We start from the raw sequence: 15,465 nt of genomic DNA, 5'->3' as shown, positions 1-15,465 counted from the left end.
TTGGAAGTGGAGCAGCCAGGACTTGAACTGGAGCCCATATGGGATGCCGGCACTGCAGGCGGCGGCTTACCTGTTACGCCATGGCACCAGCCCCAAAACTATTAGCTTTTAACTGAAATATTTGTTCAAGCCCAAGAAAGATACTACGACATCAACGCTGCTGCTAAGTGAGACAAGTTCAGAAAGGCAGTGTTAGTGAATCTCATTTGAGCCTGGACTTCACAAAGGTCAAGGAATCAATGTGGGTTCCAATCCTGAACTATTCGCTTCTCTACTCCAGTGCTGATAGCAGGCAGAATTACTAAGCAGTTGGCAGCTTGAGCTCTGGAACCACCTTGCCTGGGTTTAAATCCCACTTAATGGTTATCTCTGTGACCTAATTTGTCTAAGTGCCTTCTGTAAATGGGAACAATGCTGGAGTTGTAGCAGCCAGGGGGATGGGGACACTTAGGGTGTCTTCTTGACACAGGCTCAGGTAGCTTTCCACTGGGTCACTTAGCAAGACTGGAACTACATTCCCTGCAATGCCCTGGCTCATGTGGTCTGAGGTCCAGGTTGGCTCCCAGAGCAATCTGTACAGGATTTGGAAGATGCACCCAAGCAGCCACACATCTGCACTCGGCAGGCTGCCGCAGGGCCAGGGGAGCACACAGAACAGAGCTGTGGGCCCGCCTGTTGATGGGGGACACTGGTAGGCCTGAAGCTCCTCAAGCCCATTGGAGCTCTTCCTTCAGCTTCCTCAAGTCCTGGCCACATACTTGTACAGTTTCTAGAAGCAGCCAGCTTCCCTTGCAGCTTGCCTCGTCACTGAACTTGGCAGGCAGGCTCTGCTTACCCGAGGTAAACTCTCCCACTTCCCATCCATCTCTCCTTTCTGACAGTGCCCCTGCTGGCTGCAGGTCCGGCACCGCAGCCCACAGCAGCCTTGCGAAGGCTGGTGAGCCAGCTCTCACATTGTTCAGGCCAAGCACTTAGAATAACCCCCTTCTGCCTTGTCTCTTCTATGGTTCTGTGGCTGACCATGCCCAACACTGAGCTGCACAACCAGACACTTCCCCACCCAGGGGCAGGGCCTTGGCTGTTGTCTACACAGGGAGCAGGAAATGGCCCAGAGTGCCATTGCCTGAGGCCCGCCTCCCAGGAAGTGGAAGCCCTGCCTGGGTAGGGGCTGGGGCACTGGGAAGCTCCTGGGCTCCATACAGCCATGGCTGTCGGTGCTTCCACTGGGGTCCCCTCTTCATGCTCCCTCTCACTTCCCTAGCCAGGGCTCAGCACTGTGCTAAAACATCCTTCCCTCCAACTCCAGGATCTGCTTTCTCAATTCTCTCGTTATCTCTTCTTTCCCTTTCTCTCTCTGCAGCTAACCTTTGAACAAGGAGGAGACTGAGATGTGAAGAAGTGTAAGGCTATGGGAATCAAAGCTGCTGTTGTCATGTAATCATCAAGTTGAAAGCACAGGTGCCAGAGCTAAGGACGGGGTCCACGCGGTGCATTGACTGCAAGTGTAATTAGGTGAGTGAAGGAACCACCTACTGCCTCCTAGTCTTCTTACCAGTGTTCTCAACTCCTACTTTAGCTGCCTTCTGTGGACCACGCACCTGCTATTCTTCCATGGAACAGAAGTCCCACAGGTCTAAAGGGAGGCTCTGAGCTGGACAGACCATTCCCACAGGTGTCTCTAAAAGTGAGGCATTTGCCTCTAAGGGAACAGGTGCACAGCCGGGCTCGAGTGATGAGGAATACTTCACGTGTCTGAATTCACAAATAACAGGTGCAGACGCTCGTGGCAGACTCTTTTATTTAGGAAGCAGACCCTTCCTGCTGGGCCTAGCTCCTGACAGGCCTGATCAGCAGCCCCGTCTTACAGAGCTGGGGAGCGCGGGGAACCGCCCTCAGGAGGGGCCGTCCTCTCCATCTGCACGGTTTCCACGCAGCGCAGCACTGCAGCTGTCACTCCCGACGGCAGGATCACGGAGACCTTCTACATTCGTACATATATATTTACTTTAATCATGTTTTAGAAATCAGCTCTTCCACGCTAAGATTTACAATAAAAATAAAATAATTTGTTCTGTAAACTATAGTAGAAAGTTTCAAACGTCTTAAAAACTGTCTTCCATACAATGGAAAAAGGCGTTAGTGTTCTTTTTGGGCAAAAGAAGTCCCAAATTCGCTGGGAAGACGCACGGCGCTGCCGGGGCGACGCTGGCAGCACCGCTCGCTGCGCAGGCCTGCTGGGAGAACAGAGCCGCCTTCTTCCCTTCGGGCTCAGAGTCAACGCTCCTCTCCCCCGGGGCCGTCCCAGATGCTTACGGCTGCTCTGCTGCTGCCTGGTCCTTGGCAGCAACAACAAGCTCGGACAGAGCTGGGAAGCTTTTTATGCTGCTTGTTTGCAGGCCCATCTTTTGTATCTGCAAAGGCCACAGAATGAATCCTGTTACTGCAATTTAAGCCGAACGGGGAAAACCAGACCCGCATAAAAAACGGAACCACAATATCCACCCCACCCTCTACTACACCAGGATAAGACTGGCAGGACACTTTCTCCTTTACAGCGAACGTTTATCCTGTTGCAAAATGCTACTGTTCTGGGGTCAAACACTGCATCTTAAGAAGTTAGTTCGCTGATTTATCTCGGTCTATGAAATCAGACTTCATCAGGATAAAAGCCTCTTTTGTGGACTTGAAAAAAAATGCTAGGAGAAAATTTCCCACTGAAAGAAATATAAAAGTGATTTTTTTTTAAGTGGAAGATTTTCAAAAAAAGTATTAGCCTGAGCTTACTTTCTTAACATACCACTAGCAATCTTTTCTTAGAGTCTGACAAATTGAGGAGACTGACACAGCAACTGGGGCGTACTATGGTGACCAAGACATGACACACTATGTTCCAACTTTTGTATTATGAAAGCAGTAGCACCTCCCCCCACCCCAGGGGAGATCTGTCCACACTCAGTGACCAGCTCTGGGCCCCAGGACCACGGGACTGTCTCTGCTCTTGCTCCTCCTCTCCATCTCTCCCTTCTTCCATTTCTCTTTAGCTTTTTCACTCCTCATGTTTCAAACAAGCTTTCCTGCTTGTCAAAAGATTTTAAGTTTCTTTTGTGACAAAGAAACAAAGCGAGTGCCTTTTGCCAGGACATATCTCTAAAGTCACCTCACAGCAGAAAAAACATTTTCAGTGATGACTCATGTATAAAAGAAATTCCTTAGTGAGCTTGAAAACCAAGTATCTTCTGATGGAGAGTTTACGGTTTCATTCCCTTTTCTCTGGCAAAGGTCTTCCTTTTTTTTTTTTTTTTTAAGGTTTATTTATTCTGTTGTTTGTTTACTTACTTGAAAGTCAGAGGGAAAGAGAAAAGGAAACAGTGAGACAGAGATCTTCATTCTGCTGGTTCACTCTCCAGATGGCTGCAACAACAGGGCTGAGGCAGGACGAAGCCAGGAGCCCAGTGGGACTCCACCGGGGTCTCCCATGTGAGTTGCAAGGGCTCAAGTGCTTGGGCCATCATTCACTGACTTCCCAGGCACATTAGCAGGGAGCTGAATTGAAGCAGCGCAGCTGGACCTGAACCAGAACTCTGGCATGGGATGCCGGGGTCACACCTGAGCCCGCTGCGCCACAGCACCTACCCGCGAAGGTCTGCCGAGGCTGAGAAGCCAGCTTCTCAACAGCTGAAAGCTGCAGGATCCTATGAGGACGTCACCTCAGCAGGAGCGAAAGGCACTGCGTCTTCCACACTGCCTCCCGAGTGACGGCACGCTCGGCATCAGCCAGCCCTAGGCAATGATTCTAAACCTTGGGCATTAACTCGGGCAGAGAAGCAAAGCTGTGCTCAGACACCTCTCACGTACCACAGGAGGAATGCTTGCTTTCATAGTTATTCTAAGTACTTCAAAAGCCCAATTACGCGGCAGGCAGTGGGAAAAAGGGCACTGTCTGTCATGGGCTCGAACTTCATGGACCCGCAGACGTCAACAGCAGCGAAGCTCAGGCAATCAGACTGCAGAGGGATTTCCCAGTATTCCTCTTTGCTTTCTCACAGTTCCTAGGTAAAAACCCCGAACCTTTCAGGGTAATCTGGGGCATGACTCTCACTCGACACCACAACAGTACCTCAAGGCTCAGCGAGCCACCAGGCACCAGCTGGGCCCTCAGACTTTGGTTTTGGACTCGCTGTCAGTGCCAGCAGCTGACGAGTTACCTGCTCTCCCAGGTACTCCACATCCAAGGCCAGCTGCAGCCTGATCTTGTCGTCATCGCTCATGCCACCGCTGGGACCGACAGGGGTGGTGGGAGTGGTTTTTCTGGCTTGTTTCAGCCTTTTCAGGCTCTCTTCCATTTTCCTCACAGAGTTCAGGACATCAGACACAGTTTCATAATACCTTGGGCATAAGACAGTTACCGGTGAAAGGGAGGCTGTGTAACACCAGAGTTACTGGCAGTGCAGACCAAAAAAAAAGGTTTTTAAGATTAAAAACCCCTTCCCAATAAACATTTAATCATGGGAAATATTTAACGCTTCTTCAGATTTTAAGAAAAATAGGGTCTTAAGTCTCCAGGATGGTATTCTAAGAACCTAAAAGAAATATATGCATGGATTGTTTGAAATTTTAATCCTGAATGCTAAGAGAAAATCACAGACCAATTTGACTTTCATGTCCTGAGGGTGGACAAGTGCCACTCATTCTCTGTATCAAGCAACAACTTCATTCGCAATCAATTCTAGGAACAGTTCATCTTTTAAAGCCTAAGTATTTCAGAATTTTAAATAAAATTCATTGCCTTCAAAATATTCTGGACATAATTTTCAAATTATAAATGAGCTATGTTTCAAAACTTTGTCCACAAGCTGGTGACATTACATTTGGAATACATTTACCCAAAAGAGCAACAGTAGACACGACTGTTAAGGTTCAAATGGCTGCTTACCAAAAGCAAGTGAAATTAACTATTAATAAGCAATCAATAATTAAATAATATACTTTTTTGATGCAACTCAATGCTGCCATTTGGGGAAAAGTAGATTTAACTGGAAATGAATAGACACTGAAGGATTATAGAAATCAATTCTCTGTCAGTTGAAATTACACTTAAAGATGCACGGTTTTCAAATTTGGATTCCTTAAAAAATAAACTAATTCATTAATTTAAAAAAATGCATGGTTTTCTTCCTTGGTTCCAAGCATCTCACCAGCGGAAGATGGTTGTCTGCGCGCTGCTCTGGACTGAAGCCCGAGGAGAGGAGGGGAATGTGATTGACTGGGAAGAATGGCAGCTGCAGTGAGATGGCAGTAGGGACAGTAAAGGCAGGTGGGGCCCCGCAAACACCAACCAGACCAGGTGGAGGCAGGCGGCCCAGAGGGGGTACGTGTGTGCGTGTGTGTGTCACGCGACACTGTTCAGATTCATTCAGTGACAAAGTGCTCTCATGTTCCCGCTAACTTATCTACATGTAACGCCTGCCTTGGACTCTTCCGGCAAGTCCCAGGAGGTCTACTTTTAAGTCACTTACTTATGCGTGCTCTCTGACAGAGCTCCTTCCAGCCACTGCTGAATTACTGCATGCTTGAGCTTATCCTTGTGTCCACGCTGAAGCTGGTGGAATGGCTTCAAGGCACTGTCCACGTAGGAGGAAGCTGCAGTTGGGACCTCCTGGAATAATTTTGGTAGGAGTGAAAGATGCACAAAAATAAAGAGGAAGAAAGAGAGGGGGAGGAAGGGGAAGGGAGAGAGACAGACACAAAAAGAAAAATGTTAAAAAATAAAGATACTGCTACTGTTTCAGTTTTGAGAGCATTCAACCTCTACCCCTCCCCAACAGTACACAGACGTCATAGACAGCTGCCCGGAGAACAGGAGGGGGTCAAGAAAGGTAAGCAAGAGAGCACACCTGGAGCCAGACCGCCTTCAATGCTGCAGTCACCTGCGGCCAGCCCCCAGGGCGAGCAGCCATAACTGCATGCCCTTGCTGATGACCTAGCCATCTTGCTAAGTTAATTCAGTTCTAATTCCATGGGGATGTGAGTGGGGTGTGGCTGACTTCTGAGACTGTGCACTTCTAACAAGCTCCCCTGGGGTGATGCTAATGTTGCCAGGCAATAAAGTATCATTTGAGAAGCAAGGATCTAGGATGAGTAATTACAGCTTTTTTAGCTTTGCTTTCTTCATCCGTAAATAAGGATGTTAGCAGCCACTTCCTAGGAAGAGTAATGTGTATGTAAAGGGTTTAGCAGAGAGTCTGATCCACAATGCAAACTCAATAACTAACTATACTATTCTAACAGCCTCACCTAACAGGAAGGGAAAGTTGACAGATAACTGAAAGAAAAATAATGTATTTTGCAATATAAAACAAACAGGTCTCTCCCTTCTAGCTTCAAGTCAAACCAGAAAAAGCAATTTAGATGACAAGGGGCTTCTGTTACAAGTAGTAATTCTTTTGCACGTTCCATATTTTTAAAAAGATCTATTTATTTATTTATTTGAAAGGCAGAGTGACAGCATGCATGTGAGTATGTGAGTGTGAATGTGTGTGTGCGTATGTGGGCATACTTCCCTCTGCTGGCTCACTCTCCAAATGGCTGCAAGAGCCAAGTGTAGCCCAGGTGAAAGCTAAGAGCCAGAAACTCTATCTGGGCCTCCTATATGGATGGCAGGGCCCACGTACTTGGGCCATCGTCTGCTACTTTCCCAGGAACATTAGCAGGGAGCTAGATTGGAAGCAGAGCAGCTGGGACTTGAACTGGCACTTAGACACAGGATGCCAGTGTTTCAAGCAGTGGCTTAATCTACTGCACCCTTATGCTGGGCCTTGCCTGTCCCAGAATTTTTTTTTTTTTTTTTAATTTATTTGACAGGTAGAGTTCACAGACAGTGAGAGAGAGACAGAGAGAAGGTCTTCCCTCCATTGGTTCACTCTACAAATGGCTTCCATGGCCGGAGCTGCGCCGATCCAAAGCCAGGAGCCAGGAGTCCCTTCCTGGTCTCCCATGTGGGTGCAGGAGCCCAAGCACTTGGGCCATCCTCCACTGCTATCCCAGGCCACAGCAGAGAGCTAGACTGGAAGAGGAGCAACTGGGACTAGAACCTGGCACCCATATGGGATGCCGGCGCCGCAGGCAGTGTAAGATTAACCTAGTGCGCCACAGCGCCGGCACCCCCAGAATTTAAAATGAAGGATGAAACAGCCATAGAGGGAACTGGCACTAATCTCAGTAACACAAATAGCAGACAAGGACTCCACATTCAGCACGTAAGCAAAAGGTCGGATTTAAGCCAGGTATGTTTACAGGAACTCCATATACACTCCAAAATAGCACCATGTTTTCCAACATTTTCACAGGTCCTAAGTCTAAAGTAAACAGGTCCCAAAGTCTTGAAGTTAACTTACTTAAAGACTTTGAGAAAAAATAAAATTACAGGGAGAATTGCGTGAGATCTAGCAATGAAATGAAATGGGAATACATGTATAAAAATGAGCATTCAATAGGGAAAATGAAAAACTGGTAAAAATTCTCCAAATCACTGTCATATAAAATAAGTAAACAGAAGGCTTCACTTTGAACATTCCTGCCAATGTTTCTTTTTCCTTTTTCTTTTCTTTTTTTTTTTTTTTTTTTTTTTGACAGGCAGAATGGACAGTGAGAGAGAGAGACAGAGAGAAAGGTCTTCCTTTTGCCTTTGGTTTACCCTCCAATGGCCGCCATGGCTGGCGTGCTGCGGCCGGCCCACCATGCTGATCCGAAGGCAGGAGCCAGCCGCTTCTCCTGGTCTCCCATGGGGTGCAGGGCCCAGGCACTTGAGCCATCCTCCACTGCCTTCCCAGGCCACAGCAGAGAGCTGGCCTGGAAGAGGGGCAACTGGGACAGAATCCGGTGCCCTGACCGGGACTAGAACCCGGTGTGCCGGCGACGCTAGGTAGAGGATTAGCCTACTGAGCCGCAGGCCGGCCGCCAATGTTTCTTATAAATGCCTTGCATATACACATATATATTAAACACAGCTCTTCAAATGTTATTTAAAAAGAGGACAAGATGAAGGGAAAATTTTAAATTAAATTTTTTTTGGAATACAAGACATGAAGATGAACAAGTACAGGGCTTATAAATGTTATTAAAATGATTTCATTAAAAAAAAAAAAAAAAAAGAAAAACCTATTCAAAAGAATTCAGAAAAAGTCCACACTATACAGACCAAGTGATCTCCTCTGTGCTGCCCGAGGCACCTGACCACTCGCTTGCAGAAATGTCCCTCTCCTCACACACAATATTTTGAATGGGCCTGATTAAGTCAGCCTCAAGCCACCCTGGAGAACCCATTCCTGTGACTCACTTGACCACGCCCCCCACTGCCCACCTTCAGCTTTTCTAACAAACATTTCCCCGCCTCAGCGTTCCCTCAGAGAACGGTGCTGACCTTGTTGGTTCTTCGGTACAGCCTAGGAACCTCCAGGGCACTTTTCAGGTACCTGAAGCAGGACTCACTTAGGTCCTGGATGATCTTGCTGCTCAGGGGAGGTATACAGGCTGATAAGGAGCTCTGGGAGTCCTCAAGGGCCGCTGTGGAGATAGGAAAACCGGGTCTAGTTTTTTTTTTTATTCAGGTTCAGTGTATTCTATTTTAAATATTATCAGAGAATTTAGAGCATGTCCTATAATACGTCAAATTATTAGACAGAAGATCTTATTTGGGAAAGTTAAACCCCCAGAACAGAATACAGAAATAATCAAAGCTTTACAACTAGGAAAGAAAATGTTAACCTAAATATACCCTAAAGTCTCTGAAATTTGATTTTAAACTATTTCTTACTCAAAGATTTGTTGACCTTACCTGAGATAGAAGAAAAATTGCTAAATCCAATCATTTCAAGTTTTGGCTTGATTATTTCCAGGAGTTCTGGAAGCTGAAATAAAAATACACTTTATATATTTATTTACTTTTGTATAAATCAAGGGAAGAGGCAATATTGAATACTGTTAATTGAATATTGTTAATGGTGAAATGAAGATCGGGACTTTTAGTGTGATTCATCAAAGGAAGCAACAATCTTAATGCTTTCACCATAAAAGATCTCAACAACATGGGAACAACAGTTTAAGAGCTATGAACAGGCTTAGAGAATAAGCAAAAGTTTTGTATTCTGTGGCTCTCCATGACATCAAAAAGCTCATTAGAAAGTCCCTATCTTGGTCAAAACATACAACTGTATTTGTTTAAGCACCACCAAAGTATTTAAACTTGAGGAAAGCAAAATTACGTATCAGAGGACTTAAACAGAAAATTCATCTCTCAAAGTCCTCTCAGTGTTAAAAGCAAAAATATATGTAACCTATACAGAGAAAATAAGAGGAAGAAGCTTTAATTTTTCAGTACTTTCAAAGTCTGGCTGAAGACTAAATATTAATAGAAAAATCTTCAAGCAAGGGAATTAAAATAATTAAAATCCAGACCATCAAAGGTCATGTCTGAGCAAAGCTGAGTTACTGACAGAAGCGGGAGGAGCCTGGATTCGTGGGGAGCTTGTCACACCACGACTGGGGGCAACAGGTCAACAGGACACTGGAGAGCAGGCGCGAGCTGGAGGAGCAGTGTTCCCAGTGTTCTCAGAAACCTGGGGTGGAGACCGTCTGTTGGAGAAACACCGGGATGAGGAATGAAGTGTTCTTTCTTGGAGCACCTGTGCGCCCATGAGGACAAATGGTGTCCGTCTCCTGCTTGTTCTACTCTGTGAAAACACAGAACTGAGCACCTCTGATTCTTCCGGAACAGGCTCACCTGCTCCTGCAGCGTGTGCAGGTCTGCGACCACGTAGATGAGCTGAGTGCTGGAAATGGAAACCACAGGCTTTGTGTCTGCCGCACTGCTTCCTGGGTCTTCACTGTTCCCTGGGGACGTGGAAGGGTCTCTGCTACCAGTTATCAAAGGTTTTTTGCTCTCCTTGGCAGTTTCATTAGATATGGGCCTGAGTGAAAGCTGAAAAAGGAGTTCAGTGATTAAGTACTTTTTCGCTAGCAACATACATGAGTATTTGTATATACGTGGGTGGACAACTGACCAGAAAATGACAGCTGTCTAGAGAGCACTCAGTAAAAACTAACTGATGAAGAACACTGTATTGTATTTCCACAGGCAGGTGTGAAGAGCAAATTACAACCTCAGGTACACTTACCTTTCCTGTTCACATGCCTAATTTCTTGTGATAAAAAGCAATATGCAAAAAATCAGTAAGTCCCCAAACCACAAGGTTAAAAAAATAATTACCTACATTGACTGCTCCAATGTGAAGATGACTTGGTGCCCCAATTCATGGCGATGGTTGGGTTCCAAAGTCAGGGGTTGGGGGTATCAAGAGAGTGAAAGCTTACTCCAATGACAGTGTCTGGGAGGCGGGTCTGGTGGGAGATCCGGTTGTGGGGGGTGGGGTGGGGTGGGGCGTGCCCTCAGGAGGTAGTTCTCAGGCTTGTTACATAAACTGGAGGAGGGCCCAGCCACTCTCTCTGCCGCCTGGCTCACCAGATGACTGCTTCTCTGCACATGATCCACCACAGCCACTCTCAGGCCCCACCAGACAGCCAGATTAGTGGGGCCTGACTGATCTCAGACTGTACACTCCAAAATCAGGAGCCCAATAAGCTTCTTTCCTTTTTAAGAAGCTTCTCTCAGGTATTTGTTATAGTGACAAAAAGCTAATGCATTAGATAAATAACACCAAGTTAGTAACGGTTAAAAAAGAATCAAAATCCAAACCTCATTATGTTTCAAATAAGAAAAGCCACGAAGTGTTCTTTGTATAATATGTTCTTAAAGGGAAAAAAACCAAAGAGAAGCACAGTAGCATCAAGAAAAGAGTAGGATAATGAACATTAAAGGCAGAGTAATTTATCAGAGACAAAATGAGAAGAATGACTGGTTAACAAGAAGGCCCTACCCAAGAATCATTCTAACTCCATCACCCCAGGAATTGTACAATGGTCTTCAAAAATGGATGATGGGTCAGGGCCATCTCTTAAGACCCTTCTGAGCAAATGGAAAGCAAAGAGAAAGAAGCTAACTTCCAGTGAGCTCCTACTATCCATCGGGCACTTCAGTCCACAGATAAAACCTCACAATAGCCATGCATGCAGGCTGTTTTCTGTTTTACAGATAAAGGATCTGAGACTCACAGCACTTATTTTCTCCAAGTCTACAGAATCAAAACATGACAGAGCCAAGGTTTGATTTTTGTCTTAGGCCAAAATCTACACTCTTTCCATTAAAATACAATGACTGGGTTCCTCATCTACTCTAGATAACAAAGATTTCATGTTTTCAATGTTTGCTATCTTCTTCAAGCTGTCTTTTTGTTTTAAATAGAACATTTCTATTGCTTGGCCTTTTGGCTAACATCATGTGCAGTACCTGCTCTTATCAGCTTAACAGAACATTCTTCTCTTCCCATACTCCTCACACTGCAGCAGCCAGCTTATGTGAGCATTACTGGGACTGTTCCTGGGGGCAGGCTGGCTATGCAGACCAAGATCCCGGCAAAGACCTGGTGAGGCTGGTGCTCAGCTGAGCACTGATCTGCACCAAGCTCTTGTGGATCAAGAATTTGAGGCTTTATGTATAATGCCAATAAATCATCAAAGTCATATAGGTATTTAATACCTTTAACTATCTGAATGGGGGGGAAGGGTATTTTAAAAAGGAAAGGCTAATTAATCTTACTATCTTTAAAAAATTGTGGTTTTTTTGAGAAGCAGAGAGACCTCCCACCTACTGGCTCACTCCCCTAAATGCTCTCAACAGCTAGGGCTGTCCAGGCTGAAGCTGGGAGCCAGGAATCCAATCCAGGTGTCTCCTACAGGTGGCAGGGAATACTTAGCCCATCACCTGCTGCCTCCTACGGCATGCATTAGGATGAAGCTAAAATCCAGAATGAAGCTGGGCTTGAACCCAGGAACTCTGATAAACAGCATCTTAAACACTGTTCCGAGCACCCAACCCTTGGATTTTTTTTTATTGCAACAATTACATGGTTTTGTAAACCTTCCAAATATTAGTCATTAAAATGCAAATTTTTTGGTTCTAATCCTCTTCATTAAAATGAGCATCTTTGTTTTAATTTGGAAGCACCTCAAAGACTCTGGTTTGGAGGAAGGACAACGGACTTCTCAGGGTGTTGTTTTTCAACAAGACAAGATACCCAGTGACACCACTAAAGGCAACACTTGCAAGAGTAAAGATGAAACATAGAGGTCCACACAATCTGGAAGTCAGCATTTCGTTGTCCTCTGAACTAACCCTTCACGACAACATGGCATTTTTAAAAATTTCATTTGGGTGTTCAGGTTAATATTCTCCTTCACGCTTATCAACATTGATGAACTATACGGCCAGCCCTTACCTCACTAACAAACACAGAGTATCGGGCCAAAATCTGCAGAGTGAGTCTCCATAGACGATGCACCAGCAATGGCAAAAACAGCTCATCTGACCAACACTTCCTAAGACTGCTCCATGTTCTGTGAGAAGCCAAAAGGCAATACGGACTTCCAGCTAGGAAAAAAAAAAACACATTTAAGGAATTTCAGACAATTATGGGCTACAATCTAGTTTCACATTTTCAAGGTATAAATCAAAAGTAAAGAAAAGTAAAAAAAAAAGACATGGTCAGCAAACATGGTGCTAGTGGAGGGCTATGGATGAACAATACATGTCTCCTGCAATGGCTTTAACGCAATGCATTTGGTAACTCTCCATGATTCCACCTCCCAGGCACCAGGATAACTATCATACATACACAGCATTCAGAAGTAAGGTTTTTAATCAAATTAATAAATACAAGCTGGAGTGTCAGTCATTTGCAAGGGTTTACACTTTGGAATTGACCGTGTCCTGTTTCATTTGTCTATTCTCTTCATCTGCTACCTCAGCATACCTACTATGTATACAGTATACTATGTATACAGTACACATATACATATACTGTACATGACCATATTTGGCAAAGACAGATGAAAACTAACTCTGAAGGGAAAGCAGTGCGGTTCAGATTGACAGTGGACCTCATGCGTAAACTAGAGCAGAAATTTAACTTGAGGAACTTGGACCCAGTACCAATGTGGCTTTACAGATAAGACAGATTAATAAGCATTTCAGTGGTCACTGGGAATGAAGAGATCATGATACAGAAACTAATGAGGCCATCAGGGTATGCAAACATACTCTGGGAAGTCTGCATACCCACAATTATTAGCTGCTCAGAGTTCCAAGACGTGGGGGAAGAAGCCAGCAGGGAGCACACTCCAGCTGGGGGGTCACTGTTGGAGGTGGGCAGGGACACCCTATACCTGTTACTGTGCAGACTAGCCCTCAGCCTGGGAGGAAGGCTGATGACAGCCAGTTTGCTACACACAGAACTGATCGCATCAGCCACAGGGGCTGTATCCCTACTCTTGACATGGCGATATCCAGGCCTGCTTCCCATTTCTTTTTTTATTTTTTTATTTTTATTTTTATTTTTAACAGGCAGAGTGGACAGTGAGAGAGAGAGACAGAGAGAAAGGTTTTCCTTTGCCGTTGGTTCACCCTCCAATGGCCGCCACGGCTGGCGCGCTGCAGCCAGCGCACTGCGCCAATCTGATGGCAGGAGCCAGGTACTTATCCTGGTCTCCCATGGGGTGCAGGGCCCAAGCACTTGGGCCATCCTCCACTGCATTCCCTGGCCACAGCAGAGAGCTGGCCTGGAAGAATGGCAACTGGGACAGAATCCGGCGCCCTGACTGGGACTAGAACCCGGTGTGCCGGCGCCGCTAGGCGGAGGATTAGCCTGTTGAGCCGTGGCGCCGGCCTGTCCCATTTCTTAAAGCATTCATTTAATCACTTCCACAAAGCAAGAAGACCTATAAACCCAAAGATTTGGTTCCTTTTGCCATATATATATATATGTATATATATACACACACACCCCTTTAAGGTCCAACTTACTGAATGACAGGAAAAGATGAAAGTACCCTCTGGGTATCAGGGTCTGGAGGACTTGGTGAGTTTAACTAACTCACTTAGTGACACCTTGTCATAGACCACTTTAAGGAAGTTACCTGGGGCGTCTTCCAGAACATCTGTAAGTGCTGCTTCTAAGGATCCCGCTATTTCTCTAAATCTGCGATTTAAAACAAGAACGCAAGTCAGTGTTTACGCCTCTGTAGGTGCCTTTTCCTATCCATTCTCCCCTCTTCCTGAGGAGTACAATGTTCTTGGAGATGCCCAATGGCCTCGGAAGGCCTATTCTTCTTCTTCTTCTTCTTCTTTTTTTTTAAACTGTGCAAGAAATAGACTATCTTGATCGAGCCACGATAATGCAGGGCTACTCTGTTATTTGCACCTGGCCTGAAATATAACTTACCCCATGTTTCTCAAACTAAAACAAACTGCCATTTAAGTCTCCATCAAGAGGTAGATCCTGAGAACTGCCCCTGGTTATAGTCAGCTACTCACTTCAAGGCCACAAAACCTGAGTGTCTCCAACTCATCTGTATGGGCACCACCACAGAAACACCAATGTCCCCAAGCTAACCAACAGGAAAGCTGTATTCTGTACTTGTGTTTACAGCTCGAGAATGAATCAGGACAAGTGGCCAGTTACAACTGCAACTCACTGCTCAGTGGCCTCTGACGTCAGCAGGTCCCCTCACATCACATGCTTTCACATGTCCCACTCAGTATCCGCACCTTGACTGCCTACACAGTGCCCCTTCTCCTCTGATGACAACTGCTCGACCTGGCATCTCAGATCACCCTGTCACAGACCTTTAATAATGTATACAGATGTGTTTTTTATGGCTGTGAAATGTAACTCTTGGTTTCCAAACCTCTCTGTACCTGGACACTTTTTTGTCACCTGTTAGCTCCCTTCCTAGCAGTAAACTGACTCTCCCTTAAGATGAATTTATCAAACAGATATTTTAGCTTTTTTATAGTATATTTGGTGTTCTTAAAAAAAAAAAAAAAAACAGTTCAGAGACTGAGCTAAAGGAAATTTCCTAACAAGTAAAAGGAAGAACATGTGGGACAAAAAACTGCAGCCCCAAAGCAACATGGCTGAGAGCTTAAGACTGCCAAAGCCTCTGGCCCACGATGGATGGCTTCTTCCCAGTGTCTGGCCCTCTGTAATTGCCTAACGAAGCTTAGGACAGGCTGGTCTTCCCGAACTGCAGCCGAGGGGCATGGAAGGAAGAAGTGATGGGAAAGTCGAGGGTCAGCGCTGGAGACCGGCTCAGCAATGACAGCAAAAGGAAGCAGTGATCCTGAGCTGCCCTGCAGCTGGGAGAGAAGATCAGCTGCTAGAGGGCACCCTTGCTCCCTCAAGTCCGTGTTTTTCAAATTCTACACAAAGTACCGGAAGTTAGCTCCATACAGAAAAGATAGCCAGTGCAGCATCGTTTGTATCAGGAGAAAACTGGAAGCCACCTAACGGTCAA

General features: G+C 45.6%; 1 protein-coding gene across 2 annotated transcripts in view; it reads right to left on the bottom strand.

The window, feature by feature from the left end:
• Positions 1-1,781: 1,781 nt before the first annotated feature.
• Positions 1,782-15,465, bottom strand: part of COG2 (component of oligomeric golgi complex 2) — a 51,305-nt gene continuing 37,621 nt past the window's right edge. For both annotated transcript variants that reach the window (XM_002717389.5, XM_051820690.2), the window contains exons 11-18: positions 14,086-14,147; positions 12,390-12,541; positions 9,779-9,976; positions 8,834-8,906; positions 8,420-8,562; positions 5,517-5,656; positions 4,206-4,386; positions 1,782-2,411 (exon numbers count right to left, since the gene is read on the bottom strand). In XM_002717389.5, the coding sequence (XP_002717435.1) occupies positions 2,310-2,411; positions 4,206-4,386; positions 5,517-5,656; positions 8,420-8,562; positions 8,834-8,906; positions 9,779-9,976; positions 12,390-12,541; positions 14,086-14,147 (1,051 nt within the window). In that variant the 3' untranslated portion in view covers positions 1,782-2,309. The remainder of the gene's footprint in view (positions 2,412-4,205; positions 4,387-5,516; positions 5,657-8,419; positions 8,563-8,833; positions 8,907-9,778; positions 9,977-12,389; positions 12,542-14,085; positions 14,148-15,465) is intronic.

The sequence above is a fragment of the Oryctolagus cuniculus genome, chromosome 13, assembly GCF_964237555.1.
Source record: "Oryctolagus cuniculus chromosome 13, mOryCun1.1, whole genome shotgun sequence".
In the NCBI taxonomy this organism is placed as follows: domain Eukaryota; kingdom Metazoa; phylum Chordata; class Mammalia; order Lagomorpha; family Leporidae; genus Oryctolagus; species Oryctolagus cuniculus.
This window is presented reverse-complemented; position numbering and strand designations above follow the sequence as displayed.